Genomic DNA, 20,139 nt, shown 5'->3' with positions numbered 1-20,139 from the left:
CCGAGGGTGGAATCGAACCCAGGTCCCTGGAGCTGTGAGGCAGCTGTGCTAACCAATGAGCCATCATGCCACCCAAATTGACTTCTCTTTACTAATTGATAGGCTGTGTGTGTTGCTGGCCTATCCTGCAAGTGCTGCCAATCCCTAATGTCTCCAGAGAAGATGTTGGTAAACCACCTTCTTACACACTACTGAGCAGCTCACACAGCCTTTTCAGAGGGTAATTAAGAGTTAACCACATTGCTGTGGGTCCACATTTCCTTTCTAATGGCGATTAATTAACCAGATCAGTTTTTGTGCAATAATTCCACGGTCACCATCACTGAGAGTAGTTTTAAGTTCCAGACTAATTTATTTATTGAGTTTAAAGTCCACCCAGAAGCTGTGGTGAGGTTTGAACCAATATTCCCAAAACATTAGCCTGGTCCTCTGGAATACTTATCCAGTGATTTTAGTGACCAGAAGGGATTTTACATCAATCTTGTAATTTCACAGTCACCGTTACTGACCTAAGCTTTTTAATCCAAACTTGTGTAAAATGTAAATTTTGTTTTCAATTTCTAAGCTACCATAACAAGATTAATCCTCACATCTCAGGGATACTTAGCCCAGACTTGTGCCTTATAAAGGTAGCACTAGAATCAGAAACAGAGAAAATAGGAGCAGGAATCGGCCATTCAACCCTTCAACTCTGTTCTACCATTCAGTTTGATAATGACTGATCATCCAACTCAATTCCCTCTTCCCACATTTTCCCCCTATTTGAGGGTCACTCAAACTCAAGGTTGAGAGTCTGAGTTTTTCATTCTCATCATAACTCCCCACCTTTGTCAGTATTACCCACAGCACAGCAGGGAAGGGAAACTTCCACCCACAATCTTAACTATTGGAGCATCTCATTCGATTTTCACAATGACAGAAGGTAGGTGTGTATGGGGTGGGGTGTGGTGTGTGTGGGGGGTGGTGTGGGTGGGGTGTGTGGTATGTGTGTAGGGTGGGGTGTTTGTGGGGGCTGTGTGTATGGGGGGGCTGTTTGTGTGAGTGTGTTTGGGGGCTGTGTGTGTGTGTGAGGGCAGTGGGTTGTGTGTCAGTTGGGGTGTGTGTGGGGGCTGTGTGTGTGGGTTGGGGTGTGTGTGGGGGGGCTGTGTGTGTGAGGTGGGGTGTGTGTGGGGCTGTGTGTGTGCGCGTATGTGGGGGGGGACTGTGTGTGTGTGGGGAGGGTGGGTTGTGTGTGGGGTGGAGTGTGTGTGTGGGGGCTGTGTGTGGGGTGGAGTGTGTGTGTGGGGACTGTGTGTATGGGGTGGAGTATGTGTGGGGGCTGTGTGTGTGGGATGGGGTGTGTGGGGGGGGGTGTGGAGTTGGTGTGTGTGTGAGGGGTTGGTGTGTGGGGTTGGTGTGTGGGGTGTGTGGTGTGAGTGTGTGTGATGGGGTGTGTGTGTGGGCGGTGTGTGTGGGGTGGAGTGTATGGAGTTGTGTGTGGTGGGGTGTGGTGGGGTGTATGTGGGGTGTGGTGGGGTGTGGCAGGGTGTGGTGTGGTTAGGTGTGTCAGATTTACAAACATCCACCTTCCAAACGGCATGATCCCATACAGAGGCATTTTAAAGACCTGACATATGAACTGTTCCTGTACTTACAAACGGCTGCTTTACATTATTCTGCATTGTTTTCTGATTTGTATACAAACTGACTTGTGAGCAGACTCCAGAGTGGGACCTATTCATAAACATGTGGACCACCTATAAATTGATTAACCCAAGAGGGAATGCAGGAGAAACGGTCTTTACTCAGAGGGTGGTGAGGATGTGGTACCAGCTACCTCTTTCAGAGAGGGGTTGATGCAGAGAATATAGGTACATCAAAGACAAAGACTGATGAATGAGAGGAAAAGAAGGATGTGCCGAAAGGATGAGCTCAAGTTAGATGAGGAGAGATTTGTAAGGAACGTAAAGACTGGCCAATGTCAGCTCACTAAACAGCCTGGATCTGGGTTCAAACTTCGACCCCAAAGCAGATGGTGAGGTCTGAATCCTGGGGCAATTGCTTTCCTTCATTGCAAGTTTATTTACAGAATGCAGTAGTAGATATTTCTGCCTCCTACCTACCTTCCCAACTACCAAAGTGAAATTGCCTGGTTGCCTACAGTGTTCCAGCAGTCACCTCTTACATCTGCCCAAGATACTTAATCAAAGGATACACTCCTCCCTTTTATCCTGAACTATAATTAGCACATTTGATATAACATTAAAATGTTGGTGTTACTGTCAATACGCATTTTGCTTTCATCTGAGTGCAAAGTATTGGAGTGACCAAATTGCCAAATTATTTCAAATAAAAGGTCAATTTGAGAATTCAGTACAACTCAATGATGTTTGGACTGACCTGGGATGATCCTGCATTGTCGGAAAACTTCCTTCAAACTAAACATCTCCTCATCAGTCAGCAGCAGGTTCACATTATCCTGAAAGAGAGAGACAGAAAGAGAGAGATGTGTGTGAGAGAGAGAGACGGAGAGAGAGATGTGTGGTGTGTGTGTGTGAGAGAGAGAGAGAGACAGAAAGAGACAGAAAGAGAGAGAGACATGAGAGGGAGACATGTGAGAGAAAAAGAGAGAGTAGTGTGAGAGAGAGAGAGAGATAAGTGAGAGAGAGACGTGAGAGAGAAAGGGAGACATGAGTGAGAGAGAGAGACGTATGAGAAAGAGTCGTGTGAGAGAGAGAGGGAGACGTGAGAGAAAGACGGAGGTGTGAGAGAGAGGGAGACATGAGAGAGAGAGGGAGATGTGAGAGAGGGAGACGAGAGAGAGAGAGAGAGACGTGTGAGAGAGAGAGAGAGAAACGCTTAAGAGAGAGAGATGTGAGACAGAGACGTGAGAGAGAGAGAAGGAGAAATGAGAGAGAGAGAGGGAGATGTGAGAGAGGGAGAGATGTGTGAGAGAGAGTGAGACATGAGAGTGAGAAAGACGTGAGCAAGAGAGAGAGATGTGAGAGAGAGAGAAATGTGGGTGTGAGAGAGAGAGACACATGAGAGAGAGAGAGACACACACATGTGAGAGAGACGTATGAGAAAGAGAGAGAGAGACGTGTGAGAGAGAGAGGTGTGTGAGAGAGAGAGAGATGTGTGAGAGAGAGAGAGAGAGAGACGTGAGACAGAGAGACGTGAGAGAGAGAGAGAGGGAGACATGAGAGAGACAGAGGGAGAGATACGAGAGAAACGGAGAGAAAGAAAGAGAGAGAGAGGCGAGAGCCAAGAGCGGTGTGTATGTGTGTATGTGTGAGAGAGGGAGAGACACAGAGAGACATGAGACAGAGAGAGATGTGAGTGAAAGAAAGAGACGTGAGAGAGAGAGAGAGAGAGAGAGAGACGTGCGAGAGAGAGATAGAGAGACATGTGAGAGAGAGACATGTGAGAGAGAGCCATGAAAGAAAGACATGAGAAAGAGATGTGAGATAGAGAGAAAGAGAGAGAGACATGAGAGAGACAGAGGAAGAGACACGGGAGAGAGAGAGAGCGATGTGTGAGAGAGAGAGAGACATGAGATAGAGAGATGTGATTGAAAGAAAGAGAGAGACAGAGAGAGAGAGATGTGTGAGAGAGAGAGAGGCATGAGAGGAAGACATGTGAGAGAGACGTGAGACAGAGAGAGAGAGAGACGTGAGCGAGAGAGACATGAGAGAGACAGAGAGAGAGAGAGAGAGAGAGACATACGTGTGAGAGAGAGACGTGAGAGAGAGACGTGTGACAGAGACATGTGGAACAGAGAGAGACATGGGGAAGAGTGAAAGACGTGAGAGAAAGAGAGAGATGTGAGTGAGAGAGAAAGAGAGACACGTGTGCGTGTGAGAAAGAGAGAGGTGTGAGAGAGAGGGTGAGACACATGACAGTAAGAGACAGGAGAGAGAGAGACACGAGAGAGAGAGAGAGAGAGAGACATGAGGGAGTGAGAGAGAGAGACATGTGAGACAGAGAGAGGGAGACGTGAGAGAGTGGGTGAGACACATGTGTGTGAGAGAGAGAGAAAGAGAGAGAGATTTGAGAGAGGATGAGATACGTGAGAGAGAGAGACAGGAGAGAGAGAGAGAGAGACACGAGAGAGAGGGAGAGAGATGTGAGAGAGAGAAAGATAAACGTGAGAGCGATGGGAGTGTGAGAGAGAGAGACAGAGACAGAGACAAAGAGAGAGAAAGAGACATGAAAGAGATAAAGAAAGAGGTGCCAGGGAGAGAAAGAGAGAGACGTGAAAGAGAGAGAAAGTGAGAGATGTGAGAGAGAGACGTGGGAGAGAGAGAGAGAGAGAGACAGAGAGAGAGATATGCACGGGAGAGAAAGAGAGACGTAAGAGAGAAAGAGAATGAGAGAGACATGGAAGAGAAAGAAAGAGAGATGTGAGAGAGAGAGAGGCACGAGAGAGAAAGAGAGACGTGGAAGAGAGAGATATGAGAGAGAGGAAGAGAGATGTGAGAGGGAGTGATACATGAGAGAGAGAGAGAGAGACATGAGAGACACATGTGAGTGAGAGACACAGAGAGAGAGAGAGAGACGTGAGAGAGAGGAACAGAGAGACGTGAGAGAGAAAGAAAGGGAAAGATGTGAGAAAGAGAGAGACATGAGAGAGAAAGAGAGGGATGTGAGAAAGAGAGAGACGTGAGAGAGATATGTGGCACAGAGAGAGAGAGAGACGTGAGAGACATGTGAGAGAGAGAGACGTGTGTGTGAGAATGAGAGAGAGAGAGAGACTGACAGAAAGAGTCAATGCATGATTGAAATCATCCTACAGATTGATTACATCACATATTACCAGCAGTAAAGAAATCATTACTAGCATGAAACTCCCAAAGAAAATATAGAAACCTTTTTAAAACATTCATTCAGTCAGCGTGAGTATCGTTGGAGAGGCCAGCATTTCCTATCCATCTCTAGTTGAGGAGATGGTGGTGAGCTGCCTTCTTAAACTGCTGCAGCCTGCCAGCAGCAAGATGACCCACAATGTAGTTAGGGAGGACATGGACTGCAGGGAAAATTCCAGCAGAATTCCAGGATTTTGAATAACAGAAGGCGACTAACTAAGGAAAGTGAGCACAGATTAGTTCAGAGTGAATCATGTTTAACTAACTCACTTGAGTTTGCTGAAGGGGTAACAGAGGGCTGATATGGGTAATGTGATTGATACAGTGGGTATCTGAACTTCCAGAAAGGTTTTGATGAACTGCCACACGATGGACATCGAAACCAGCTTAGAGCTCATAGTCGCAACATGGACACAAAATTGACAAGAAACAGAGCAAGGTTTGAAGTGGAATACCTCAGGGGTCAGTGTTTGAACCCTTACTTTTCAGATAAATATTTACAATCTGAACATTGCTGTACTGGGCAAAATTTCAAATGCGAGAACTAGGAGCAGGAGGAGGCCATTCAGCCCCCTCAAGCCTGTTCCGCCTTTCAATACAATCATGGCTGATCCCATCTTGCTCTCAACTCCATTTTCTTGCTCAGAAACATTTCTTCATGCAAAAGGTAATGGAATATGGAGCCATGGATGTAGGTTTGCTTGCTGAGCTGGAAGGTTCATTCCAGACGTTTGTTACAGGTTCTGGGATTTAGATGCTTCAGTAAGAATAGAGAAGATGGTAAAAGAGGGGCAGGTGGCATTGCTAGTCAAGGACAGTATTACTGTGGCAGAAGGACGTTTGATGACTCGTCTACAGAGGTAGCATGGGCTGAGGCGATACTAATGGCAATTAGTTCCAGAACTGTAGAGGGAAGGATATCAAAAGTAATTCTGGATAGGAGCGAGGGTAGCAGGGTAGTTGTTAATGGGTGACTTTAACTTTCCGAATATTGACTGGAAATACCACACTTTGAGTACTTTAGATGGGTCAGTATTTGTCCAATGTGTGCAGAAGGGTTACCTGACACAGTATGTTGACAGGCCAACAAAGGGCAAGGCCATGTTGTATTTGGTACTGGGTAATGAACCCAGCCAGGTGTTAGATTTGGAAGTAGGTGAGCACTTTGGTGATAGTGACCACAATTCAGTTATGTTTACTTTAGCGATGGAAAGAGATAGTTCAATACCGCAGGGCAAGAGCTATTGCTGGGGGAAGGCAAATATGATGCAATTAGATAAGATTTAGGATGCATAGGATGGGGAAAGAAAATGCAGGGGATGGGCACAATTGAAATGTGGAGCTTATACAAGGAACAGCTACTGTGTGTCCTTGATAAGTATGTACTTGTCAGGCAGGGAGGAAGTTGTCAAGCGAGGGTTTACTAAAGAAGTTGAATCTCTTGTCAAGAGGAAGAAGAATGCTTATGTTAGGATGAAACATGAAGGCTCAGTTAGGGTGCTTGAGATTACAACTTAGCCAGGAAAGACGTAAAGAGACAGCTAAGAAGAGTCAGGAGGGGACATGAGAAGTCGTTGGTAGATAGGATCAAGGAAAACCCTAAGGCTTTCTATTGGTATATCAGAAATAAAAGATTGACTACAGAAAGATTAGGGCCAATCAAGGACAGTAGTGGGAAGTCATGCGTGGAGTCCAAGGAGATGGGGAAGCGCTAAATGAATATTTTTTGCCAGTATTCACACTGGAAAAAGAAAATGTTGTCGAGGAGATTACTGAGATACAGGCTATGAGACTAGATGGAATTGACGTTAGCAAAGAAGTGTCAGCAATTCTGGAAAGTGTGAAAATAAATAAATCCCTGAGGATTTATCCTAGGATTCTATGGGAAGCCAGGAAGGAGATTGCAGAGTCTTTGGCTTTGATCTTTATGTCGTCATTGTCCACAGGAATAGTGCCAGAAGACTGGAGGATATAAAATGTTGTCCCCTTGTTCAAGAAGGGGAGTAGAGAAAACCCTAGAAATTATAGTCCAGGAAGCCTTATTTCGGTTGTGGGTGAATGTTGAACAAGGTTATAAGAGATAGGATTTTTAATTATCGAGAGAGGAATAAGTTGATTCGGGATAGTCAACACGGACTTGTGAAGGGTAGGGCATACCTCACAGCCTTATTGAGTTCTTTGAGATGGTGACGAAACAAGTGGATGAGGATAAAGTGGTTGATGTGGTGTATATGGATTTCAGTAAAGCGTTTGAGAAGGTTGCCTATGAAAGGCTATAGCACAAAATACGCAGGCTTGGGATTGAGGGTGATTTAGCGGTTGGATCAGACGTTGGCTAGCTGAAAGAAGAACGAGGGTGATGGTTGATGGTGAATATTCATGCTGGAGTTCAGTAAATAGTGGTGTACCACAAGGATCTGTTTTGGGTCCGCTGCTGTTTGTCATTTTCATAAATGATCTAGATGAGGGCGTAAATTTGCGGATGACACTCAGGTCAGCAGAGTTGTGGATAGTGTTGAAGGATATTGCAGGTTGCAGAGGGACATAGATAAGCTGCAGAGCTAGGCTGAGAGGTGGCAGATGGAATTTAATGTGGAAAATTGCTTGGTTATTCACTTTGGAAGGCTCAACAGAAATAAAGAGTACTGGGCTAATGGTAAGATTCTTGATAGTGTAGAAGAACAGAGAGATCTCGATGTCCACGTACATAGACCCCTGAAAGTTGCCACCGAGGTGGGTTGATAAGAAGATATACGGCGTGTTAGAAGTAGAGGGATTGAGTTTCGGTGCCACAAGGTCATGCTGCAGCTGTACAAAACTCAGGTGCGGCTGCGCTTGAAGTGTTGCGTATAGTTCTGGTCACCGCATTATAGGAAGGATTGGAAGTTTTGTAAATGGTTCAGAGGAGATTTACTAGGATGTTGCCTGGTATGGAGGGAAGGTCTTATGAGGAAAGGCTGAGGGACTTGAGGCTGTTTTTGTTAGAGAGAAAAAGGTTGAGAGGTGACTTAATTGAGACATATAAGATAATCAGAGGATTAGATAGAGTGGACAGGGAGAGACTTTTTCCGTGGATTGTGATGGCTAGCACGAGGGAACATAGCTTTAAATTGAGGGGCGATAGATATAGGACAGATGTCAGAGATAGTTTCTTTACTCAGATTGGTCAGGGCATGGACTGCACTGCCTGCAACAGCAGTAGACTTGCCAACTTTAAGGACATTTAGTGGTCATGGATAAACATATGGATGAAAATGGAACAGTGTAGGTTAGATGGGCTTCAGTTTGGTTCCACAAGTTGGCGCAACATCGAGGGACAAAGGGCCTGTACTGCAACATAATTTTCTATGTTCTAGAAATAGTAGTAGGCCATTCAGCCCTTTGGGCCTGCTCTGCCATTCAATGAAATCATGACTGATTTATACTCAGAATTCCTACAGTGTGGAAACAGGTCCACACCGACCCTCCGAAGGGTATCCCACCCAGACCCATTCCCCTACAACTCTACATTTACCACTGATTAACGCACTTGACCCTCACATCCCTGAACACTATGGGGAATTTAGCATGGCCAATTCACATCACCCAGTCACAGGGTGAATGAGCAAACTCCATCAGTCTCCCGAAGCTGGGATCGAACCTAGGTTCCTGGCACTGTGAAGCAGCAGTGCTAGCCACTAAGCCACTGTGTCACCTGATCTGTGGCCTAACTCCATATACTTGCCTTTTGCTCACATCTCTTCATACCTTTTTGCCATACAAAAATATATGTTTCCAAGATTCAAACTATCGAATGATCCAGCCATTTGTGGAAAAGAGTTCCAAACATCTGCCACACTTTGTACGTAAAATTGCTTGCTAACATCTCTCCCAAATGGTCTGCTCCTAATTCTCAGACTATGTCTCCTAGACTCTCCAACTTTACCTACTCTGTCTTCATCTGTAAATGTCTTGTAGATTTCAATCAGATCATCCCTTACCCTTCCAAATTCTAGAAGGGTAGAATTTGATTTGTGTAATCTCATCTCGCAACTTAACCCTTGATGTCCGTATCTCATTCTTACAAATCTATGTTGTACTCCCTCAAAGATCAACTTCCTAAGGTACGGTAAGATTTGCTCACAGTACTCCAAGTGGGGTCTACCAGGGTTTCATATAACTGCAGAATAATTTCTGCATTCTTATACTCCAGCAAGCTAAATATGAAAGTCAGCATTCCATTAGCTTTCTTGATTATGTTGATTACCTGAACCTTAAGACTTAGAGTTAGTGCCTCAGGTTACCATTGCCTTCACTTGCACTGAGATGCAGAATCTATAGGTTTTTGGTGCCACAATGTGGGTCAGAGGTTCCTGGACACATGCTCAGGCACTCTGCAAATCTAATCTGCAATGCAACTTTCATCTTGCAGCTCATTCCCATCCTCACATACAGCATGCAACAAGAAAGGTGATAGAGATGAAGCAACTATTGTTCCTGAACATTCTCAGCAGCTCAGGGTCCTTGCTGGTGACACCACCTCCAGGCTACTAGATCAGCTGGACCTTAAACAGCTTTCAAATGATTTGATCCAGGGCTTAGCTTTCATTGTGGTTTCAAAAGTCATTATAACCTTGCGTCCACTCCTCGCTGACTGCTTTCAATCAGCCTCTCATAACCTTCATAATCTCAAAATCCAGGGGATTAAAGGTGCAGATGTCAGCTCAGATGACATTGTTTAGGAGGGGAGACAGGAAGAAGTAGTGAACGGTCATGGAGTCACAGATCACGGAAACAGAACTTTCAGGCCAACAGTCCATGCTGACAATAATCCAAAACTAAACTAGTTCCACCTGCCTGCATGTGGCCAATATCCCTCCAAACATTTCCCTTTCATGTACTTATCCAAATATCTTTTAAACTTTGTAACTGTACCTGCATCTACCATCTCCTCTGGAAGTTCATTCCATACACAACCACTCTCTGTGTAAAGAGATTTCCCCTCTTATTATTCTTTCTCCTCACCTTAAAAATATTCCCCCTGGTCTTGCAATCTCCCTTCCTGAGGAAAAGCCGCATGTCGTTCACCATATCTATGCCCCTCATGATTTTATAAACCGACAAAGGTCACCCCTCAACCTCCTATGCTCCAGGAAAAAAGTCCCAGCTTCTTCTTGTAACTCAAACCCTCCATTCCTGGCAACATCCTGGTAAATCTTTTCTGAACCTTCTCCAACTTAATAATATCCTCTCAATAATACGGCGACCAGAACTAGTTGTTCTCAACCTGGAGGGAGGTGAGCAATAATGTTTCCCAGTGTTGGTAATAGACTCCCTACTTTTCTTGACATATCTTAAAAACCAAATGTAGGTATGCAGATGATTCCACAAACGTGGAATAAATATTCCATGTAAGACAATTACTGATCACATTTCTATATCCTACAATTACTACAAGCAGTCCTTTTTTAAAATTCATTTGTGGGATGTGGTTGTCACTGACTGACCAGCATTTATTGCCCATCTCTAGTTGCCCCTTGAGAAATGGGGTGAGCTGCCTTCTTGAACCGCTTCAGTCCATGACCCACAATGCCATTCGGGAGGGAATTCCAGGATTTTGAACCGCGATATCAAAGGATACAGGAGAACTTGAAGGTGGTGGTGTTCCTATATACCTGTTGCCTTTGTCCTGCTACATAGAAGTGGTCGTGGGTTTGGAGGATGCTGACTAAGGATCTTTAGTGAACTTCTGCAGTGCATCTTATAGATAGTACACACTGCTGCTACTCAGCATTGGTGGTAGAGGGAGTGGATGCTTGTGGATGTGGTGCCAATCAAGTGGGCTGCTTTGTCCTGGATGGTGTCAAGCATCTTGAGTGTTGCTGGAGCTGCACCCATCCAGGCAAGTGGGAAGTTTTCCATCACATTCCTGAATTATGCCTTGTAGGTGGTGGACAGTCTTTGGAGAGTCAGGAGGTGAATAACTCGCCACAGTATTCCTGGTCTCTGACCTGCTGTTGGCACCATTCTGTTTATGTGGGGAGGTCAGTTGAGTTTCTAGTCAATGACAACACCCAGGACATTGATTCTGGGGAATTCAGTGATGGTAACACCATTCAATGTCAAGGGATGGTAGTTAGATTCGCTCTTATTAGTGGTGGTCATTGCCTTGCATTTGTGTGGCGCGAATGTTACTTGCCACTTGTCAGCCCTAACCTGGATGTTGTCCAAATCCTGTTCCATTTGAACACAGACTTATTCAGTATCTGAGGAGGTGTGAATTGTGCTGAAAATTGTGCAATCATCAGTGAACATTCCCACTTCTAACCTTATGATGGAGGGAAGGTCATTGTTGAAGCAGCTGAAGGTGGTTGGGCCTAGGACACTACCCTGAGGAACTCCTGCAGAGATGACCTGGAGCTGAGACGACTGACCTTAAACACCTCAACCATTTTCCTATGTCAGGCATGACTCCAACCACCAAGAGTGTTTGCCCCTGATACTGATTCCAGTTTTGCCAGGGCTCCTTGATGCCACACTCGGGCAAATACATCCTTGATATCAAGGGCTGTCCCTCTCCCCTCCCCTCCCCTCTGGAATTCAGTTCTTTTGTCCATGTTTGACCCAAGGCTGTAATGAGGTCAGGAGCTGAGTGACCCTGGGGGATCCCAAACTGGGCGTCACTGAGCAGGTTATTGCTGAGCAGCTGCTGCTAGATAGCACTGTTAATGAGCCCTTCCATCACGTTACTGAGGATGGAGAGTAGACTGATGGGGCGGGAATTGGCCAGGTTGGATTTGTCCTGCTGTTTATGTACACGACATAATAGGGCAAATTTTCCATACTGTTGGGTAGTTGCCAGTGCTGTAAATGTACTGTAACAGCTTGACTGGAGCGGGAGGCGGGGGTGCAGCAAGTTTTGGAGCACAAATCTTCAGTCTGTTGACAGAATATTGTCAGGGCCCATAGCCTTTGCAATATCTGGTGTCTCCAACCATTTCCAAATCCTACACTTACTGCAATTCCATATCCTACAATTATTAAACATAGCTAGAATGGTGTTATACCAGAAAGGATACAGAAAAAATTCACAAGGTGTTACTGGGGCTGGAAGGTTGGAGTTCTAAGGAGAGGTTGGATAGGCTGGGATGTTTTTTCCTCTGGACCATCAGAGGCTGAGGAGTGACCTTATGTAAGTTTACAAAATCATGAGGGGTTTAGATAAGATGAAAAGCCAAGGTCTTTTCCAAGGGTAAGGGAGTCCAAAACTAAAGGACATCGGCTTAAGGTGAGAGGGGAAAGATTCAAAAGATACCTGAGGGGCAACGTTTTTACACAGAGGGTGGGGCATATGCCAGAGGAAGCAGTAGAGGTGGGTACATTTACAACATTTAAAAGACAATTGGACTGCTACATGAATCGTAAAGGTTTAGAGGGATATGTGCCAAACTCAAGCAAATGGGACTAGTTTGGTTTAGGAAACTGGGTCAGCATGGACAAGTTGGTCCGAAGGGTCTGTTCCTGTGCTGTATGGTTCTGACTCTATATGCTACAATAATTGATCCCGTTCCAATGTGCTACAATTACTGCACATACAGTCGGTTCCAATAAAATGTGATAGTTCCATTCTTGCGCTATGAGAAAATCACGCAATAGCAGCATATTTAATTAATGGATTGGAATCATGTTATGACCAATACAGGTTAAGAAAGTTCACATTCTACAAATAACGGTCTAAATTCTTCAACCACATTAAAGCGAATTCATATTGAAGAAACACACATTACTGCAAAACTGACAGTATTCCCATTTCCTACAATTCCCCATCATACTCCAAATCTTGGAATTTTTCCACACATTCCCATATTCCATATCCTACAATTACTAATTGCATTCCAATATCTTACAACTATCAGACAGACCAAAAGACACTCCTAGGGAGTGTTGCTCCATGGTGTTCGATAGATTGAAATCTGCAATGCTAACACCTTTCACCTTGACAAAACAAGGTCCCGTTGGATATTGGAGTCCCTATTCCCATTAGCCAGGGCTGAGCAGACCTTTGTATGTGAGTCAAAATGAAATTCCCCATTATTTCAGTCTTAAATTGGTGCTCCTTTATTCTGAGACTACACCCTTTGGTCCTAAACTCTTCCACAAGGGAATTAATCTTTCTGCATCTATCTTGTCAAGTCCCCTAAAGATTTTATGTGCAACCTGTTCAACATGTGCTCAGCCACAGAAAAGGCTGGACAGCTCCCCCCTCCGCGCTCTCAGACCTGTCCTTGCCATCCCTTGGCAGGACAAGATCACCAACACCAAGGTCCTGCAGTCACACACTCATTGCAAAGTGAACAACATCTGCACTGGCTCAGTCACTTTCACTGGATGGATTTCAAACTTTTACCGAGAAACCTCCTGCAATGTGTCCATACCCCTTCCACAAGGACCCCTGTAAGTGAGATATGAAGGTGATGGACATTGACCCTGACAACTGGAGGACAGTCACTAATAGCTGGGACCTCTGGAAGGTGACAGCGTGGAAGCTCATTGGAAGTGGTGAGTGAAAACCATCAGCTGCTGAGAAGAGGGGCCCAGAGCAAACAGAGACCAGAACATCCTGCACCTTCTCAGCCCAGTGTCTTCCTCTGCAGCAACTGAAGCAAAGACTGCCCTGTCAGAGTATGGCTCACGTACCACATTACACCATGTTTAATGTGAGAGTTAACCACCCCAGTGGAAATCACACAAAAAAATACACCATCCCCATAAAACACTCAGATGGCAGGTATGGCACAGGGTTAAGTACAAAGTAAAAATCCCTCTATGCTTTTAAATTAAAACACAGCGGTGTCTATATTGTCCCCACCACACATTACTAGGACCAGGACAGCACGGGGTTAGATACAGAGCAAAGCTCTCTCTACCTCATTCCCAGTGAACACTCCCAGGACAAGTAGAGCACAGGGTGAGATACAGAGTAAAGCTTCTGCTACACTGTTCCCCCATCAAACACTACTAGGACAAGGACAGCAAGGGGTGAGATACAGAGTAAAGCTCCCTTTACACTGTTCCCATCAAACATTCCCAGGACACAGTCTGTTTCCGTACTGTATGAGTCTATGACAGTGGCAGCACGGGTTTAGATACAGAGTAAAGTTCCCATGTTGCTTTCATGTGTTTTAGTGTAGAAGGTTGAAGAGGATCCCATTAATATTTAAAATGAAAGTGACATATTGAAAAGAAGAGTGTGACAAACCCTTTTCTCTGGTTGGAAAGTCAACAATGAAGTGAAATATTCTGAAAACAATAGTTGAGAAGGAACTGAATACACACTCTCCACATGAAGAGTTCAGGAAATCTACGAAAAAAAGTTTGTACGCTTATCATAGAATTCCTACAATGTGGAAAGAGGCCATTTGGCCCATCACATTTGTACCAACCCTCCAGACAGCATCCCACCCAGACCCAGCCCCTCTGGATTAACCGTGGCTAATCCACATAGACTGCATGTCTTTGGATTTTGGGAGGAAACCAGAGCACCTGGAGGAAATTCACACAGACACGGGAATCGCCCTCAGGTCCCTGGTGCTGTGACGTAGCAGCACTAACCACTGAGCCACTGTCCTGCCCAGAAATATGACTTTTCAAAGCTGAGTTCAATGAGTGTGTGATGGGTAAGAGCCACTCTGTAGTAAACGTAAACATAGTGGACTGGACTGGATGACAGACTGAGAAACAGGGAAGATGTGGAGAAACGTGAATAAGATATAAATGATCCAGGAACTCACTGAATGGTGGAAAGCCCACTCACCACTCCTATAATTGCTGTAAAATATCAGCACTTCTAAACTGACACCATTTCCATAAGACCCTTAATATTGTAAAACATCCCCAAGTGCTTCATAAGAGTGTCACCAAGTAAAACTTTAACCAAGTCATGTGAAAAGATGGTGGGTCAGAGCTGTGTTTTAAAGAGGAGAGATTAAGGGAGAGAATTCCAGAGCTTGGCACCAGGTAACAGCAGGGATGGCTGCCAATGATGGCGTGATAGAAATGGGGAATAAGCTAGAGGCCAGGGGTGGAGAGACGTGGAGGGTGCTAGTGGAGTTGACCTTGAGAGGGGGTGGTGAAGTTAGTGAAGAGACGGTGAAAACAGGGAGGGACTGGAAAGCAAGAATAGAAATACTGTTAAATTGAAGGATGGCCAGATTGCGAACCCACCATCTCTCCCAGGCTCCAGTCCTCAATCCTTACAAAGCGTGAACTCACACAGTATTGGCAGCTCCAGCCCACCGTAGTGTGGGCAGATTCCTTCAGCTCCTGGATGCTGCTGGGGCTGAGACAGGCCATGCGCCGCAGGCAACCATCATGAAAGACACGGGTGCAGATCCTGCAGGGGTAAAGATCATCCGCTGTCCAGACCTCACAGACATCGCACATCTCATCGTTGACCACCTGTCGAAAGGCAAGGAACATTTAAGCCATTCTGTCACAGGAATATCTCAACATCATCATTTTTCATTCAGTAAACATGTGCTTATCATCATCCTTCCCTCTTTGCTTCTCTTCTATAGTTCAGTCTATTGGACTGGACAATGGGCAGTCATGTCCATTCTGCTCCTGAAAGGACTTAATGAGAAAGCTCAGGCTAATCATTTGAATACAGCACTTTCACTGCACCTATGAATGTTGGGATAGTTTATACTCCATTGTACGTACCTGACTGTCATGATGTGGAGGTGGCGGTGTTGGACTGGGGTGGACAGGGTCAGAAGTCACACAACACCAGGTTATAGTCCAACAGGTTTATATACAGAGCATAGTGGAGAAATCTGTGGGTCCACCTGACAAAGGAGCAGAACTCCAAAAGCTTGTGATTTCAAACAAACCTATCAGACTATAATCTAGTGTTGTATGACTTCTGACCTCATACCTGGTTGTACCAGTGGATCTGGCTGGATCATAGCCTCTGCTGTAGGACCTCACTGGAGTGATCTAACTGATGGCGGATAAGGGCAGTGACAGAGATAATGAATTTATCAACAACATTTAATAAAGTGGCACATGTCAGTCTTGTTTGCAAAATTGAAGGCTGCGGGACAGTAGCAGCCTGAAGACATAGTAGCCTCTGGGATAAAAAAGATCCATCGGAAACTATGAATTAGGAACAGGAGTAGGCCATTTGGCCCCTCATTCCTGCTACACAATTCTATGAGATCAGAGTTGAGCCAGCTAGGGCCTTACCTCTGCCTTCTTATTAGCCACACTTGCCCCATCCCCGTAGCCCTCGACTCCTTGGTCAATCAAAAGTCTGTGTAATTCAGCCTTGATTGTATTCAATGGCTCAGCCCCAGTTTTCACCCAGAGGAGAAAGTAACAAAGGCTAACAGACTAAAGCAGAGAATGTGAGGGGTTACACTAGTTTGGCACCAGAGTGCTACTCTACCCTTTCCTTTCTCAGGAAGGAGAGAGCTCCACACTTCTGACAGGAGTTCCTTCCAGGTCTCCCTCAGAACAGTACAGCCATATTCCCATGCTGATAGTTCTTTCAGAGCACAGAACTACCAGGGTAAACCATACCCCTCCCCCCCCTTTCACAGCAGTCAGCGGCTGAACTCTGACAGTTAAAGGACCTGACAATCACTTTAACAGCTTCTATCAAACAACAGGTACATAAGGCAAGTGATGTTAGAGTGCAGTGAGGCTGTGGTGCATAATGGGTGGGCAGGAGGTTGGAGGGAGCGGGGGGGGGGGCGATCGAGTGCCAAATAAGTTGTGCCGGCTGGATAGGGACAGCAATTAGGTAGGGCTTGTGTGGCTAGTGAATAGGATGCCAGGTAAGTGGGGTGCCATGCAGGTAGGGTACTCGGGTGCCAGCTAGGGATGGGATAGGACCGCAGCAGATAGGATGCCAGATGAATAGTAGGTAACATGCAAAATGGGAAGGGTTTACTTAATTCAATCAGAATGCTTTTAAGTTACCTGATTTAAATGTCAGATAGAGTTTAATTCAGTTAAATGAGAGCTGTTGCATTTTTGGTAAGAGAAACAAGGGCAGGACCTACACAGTTAATGGTAGGGCCCTGGGGAGTGTTGTAGAAAACAGAGACTGAGGAGTGCAGGTACATAGTTCTTTGAAAGTGGTATCACAGGTAAACAGGATGGTAAAGAAGGTGCTTGGTACGCTTGTCTTCTTTGGTCAGAACATGGAGTACAGGAGATGGGCCATCATTAACAACTGAAGGAGGCCATTTCACCTATCATGTCCAAGACCGTTTCCAAACATCTGTTGATGCGATGGGTCAATTGTAAGTGGATTGGACTTTGCGTGGGGCAAGGATGTTCAAATGTATTTGAGACTAGAGTTAAGACAGGTAAGTCAATGGCAGAACAGGCCCGGGGGGGCTAAATGGTCTTCTCCCAGCCCCACACACCACAAAACACCAGCACAATGCTGGTCTGAGTGCAGACACTGAGATACTTTGTTGTCTCTTTGTTCAAAGTGTTAACAGAGGCAAGGGGAGCATGCAAACTAATCCTGCTACTGAACAGAGAGAGATGGATGGCAACACTCAACAGCCGTCCAAATACTATCACTCCACAGCACAGACAGACCTTGGAAAATTAATTGAAAAACATACATAAACAACCTTATCAAAATGCATTAACTCAAAGTCAAAGTCAATGCATCACCCCAAACTTTCAGATTGTAAGACTGACACATTGCATCAGCCTTTAAAAATTCTTAATTAAATTAGATGAAAGCGTTCATTGAACTTCACAACATTTTGCCAGTTTGGCTCCAACAGAAAGTGTCATCTCGTCAGCTGGCTGCTTTGAGTTCTCCCCATCACACTGGGCACAGAGGACTTGTGCAAGGGCCTTTGGCCAGTCAAGAACAGAAACAAGGGCTGTTTCCTGCCAGTCAACACAGTGCCAACTCCATTGAGTCACATGACCCACAGCTTCCCGCTGGACCTGTCCTGCCTCTCAAGCTCCACCTCATCGGTGACCGACATGCCCATCCTACTTTGAGATGAAATAAGGTGGGAGGAAGCTTGTGTCTACACGAGATGAGCTGAATAGCCTGCAATAAACTCGCAATTTTGCAATCACCTCCCCGTGCAGTCTGTCTGAATAAATCAGAAGGCAAATGCTCTCTTTCTCAATCAAATGGGTGACTTTGAATGGTTAATAAAATAGAGAGGTCCTGATGAAGTGCTGTTTCCCAAAATATCGATTCTCCTGTTCCTCGGATGCTGCCTGACCTGCTGTGCTTTTCCAGCACCACACTCTCAACTCTGATCGATAAAACAGCCTCTCCATTCCGGTGTCTTCTAACATGCTATTGACAGCATATACATAGGCCATTCAGCCCACCTGCTAGTATGCATGCTTCCTTCCACCTCTAGCATCCATCAACATATCCTTCTACTCTTTTCTCCCACAAACAGAGTTCAATGTATCAAAGTTATTCCTCTCAACCACTCCCCGTGACAGCACGTTCCAGTTTCCTCTGTACACTGAACATGTTCAAGAAAGATCTCCGGAGGTGAATATGTTTACCTAGCTTTAAGGGAGTTCACTTTGAAGGAACTGTGTGTATACAATGTTGCGACTCTGCCTGAAATATTCTTCTTTGGTTTGCGAGCTGCGCCCACAGTTTGTCTACTGGAGAATAGTAGCACGAAGGGATATGGCAATTGCAATGGGGGAAGAGGTAGATGACCTGCCATGATCAAACCGAATTGTGGGGCAAGTAGGTTTGATGGGCTGAATGGCCTACTCCAATCACCATATTCCTGTTCTCACCACTCTGGGTGCTGAAGTTTCTCCTGCATTCTTTACTGGATTTCTGAGTGACAGTCTAGCATTCACAGTCCCCAGCACTGAGCAACCTCAAGGACCCATTGAACACATTTGTAATCTTGCAGATCAGTCGCATTAGAACAAAAATCCCACAATCTTTTTTTTTCCAGTTTGCAGGAATGTGGAGCAAATCTGGGGCGATGTAGTAACTCGAGCAAGCAAGTGTTTTGAGGGAGAGAGATTGACATACCTCCGAACAGTGGTAATTAGAGTAATATAGAACAGGAAGTTGTAAATACAGTGTGGTCTGCAGCCCCACTGTGCAAATCGTTTGTCAGCTTTTACTCAACAGGCTGCCACTGCACAGAGCCACCCCCGCCTGTTCCTGTCACTTTCATTTACATAAGAATGGGCCCCAATTCAGGGAAGTATCAGCCTGCCTTTTGTCATTTAGTGCCCTGCAGCTGACCTACTGCGGAGCTACAGTAACAAATTAGACTCAAAATTACAGGAGCTATTCAATTGCCTCTCAGTGTGAGCTTAACAAAATGTATTAGGGTTAAACACATCAACACAACACCAAACAGAGTTTAAGCCATACAAATTTAAACTCTCCAACCACCCCCAAGAAATAGCAGACTCTAGAACAATTTGTATTTTTTAATCCGACAGCAATACATTTTCGAACGTGTGATAGGGACAGTGCAGAGAGAGCTTTACTCTGTATCTAACCCACTGCTGTCCCCGTCCTGGAGTGTTTGAGAAGGACAATACAAAGGCTGCTTTACTTTCAGTTTAAGAGAGTAGAAGGATTATTGCTTTCAGTTTAAAAAGAGTAAAATTAGCTTTACTCTATATCTAACCTCATGCTGTCCCTCCTAGGAATATTTATTGGGGACAGTTCAGAGGCAGATTTATTCTGTACCTAACCTCGTGCTGTCCTTGTCCTGGGAGTATTTAATGGGGACAGTGCAGAGGCAGATTTACTCTGTACCTAACCCCATGCTGTCCTTGTCCTGGGAGTGTTTGGTGGGTGTTAGTGTTGAGTCAGCATTACTTTTTATTTGAAAGAGTGGGAGAAGTTTTACTCTGTATCTAACTCTGGGTTCTTCCTGTCCAGGGACTGTTTCACACTTCATGCTCTAGTGCTTTGTTAATCATTTTAAAGCATTGCCTGATTATATCAGTTACTACTTTCTCAAATAAAAGCAAAATATTGCAGATGCTGGAAATCTGAAAGAAGTATTGGAAAAATTCATTAGGTCTTGCAACTTCTGAGGAGAGAGTTAATATATAACAACTTTATAACCGTATAAGCTTTCTTGACATCAAACAGGAGTCACTGTAAGGATAAGACAGAAAAAGAATTTTTTAAAATTTTCATCTTGGTTTTTCACTCAAAACTTCCAGTAAGTGATAGCCCTGATACTGGAATGATAGATTATCAAAACATATGTAAGCATCAGAGTTGATGGAAAATGAAACCAAGTCCCACCTCATTCTC

The 20,139-nt window shown here is 44.9% G+C and overlaps 1 protein-coding gene across 1 annotated transcript in view; it reads right to left on the bottom strand.

Annotated features, from left to right (window-relative positions):
- Nucleotides 1–20,139, bottom strand: part of phf24 (PHD finger protein 24) — a 55,651-nt gene that overhangs the window by 17,594 nt on the left and 17,918 nt on the right. Inside the window, exons 3-4 of the mRNA XM_072593291.1 lie at nucleotides 15,096–15,281; nucleotides 2,380–2,458 (exon numbers count right to left, since the gene is read on the bottom strand). Of these exons, the coding sequence (XP_072449392.1) occupies nucleotides 2,380–2,458; nucleotides 15,096–15,281 (265 nt within the window). The remainder of the gene's footprint in view (nucleotides 1–2,379; nucleotides 2,459–15,095; nucleotides 15,282–20,139) is intronic.

Source organism: Chiloscyllium punctatum, chromosome 2, assembly GCF_047496795.1.
Source record: "Chiloscyllium punctatum isolate Juve2018m chromosome 2, sChiPun1.3, whole genome shotgun sequence".
Taxonomy (NCBI): domain Eukaryota; kingdom Metazoa; phylum Chordata; class Chondrichthyes; order Orectolobiformes; family Hemiscylliidae; genus Chiloscyllium; species Chiloscyllium punctatum.
This window is presented reverse-complemented; position numbering and strand designations above follow the sequence as displayed.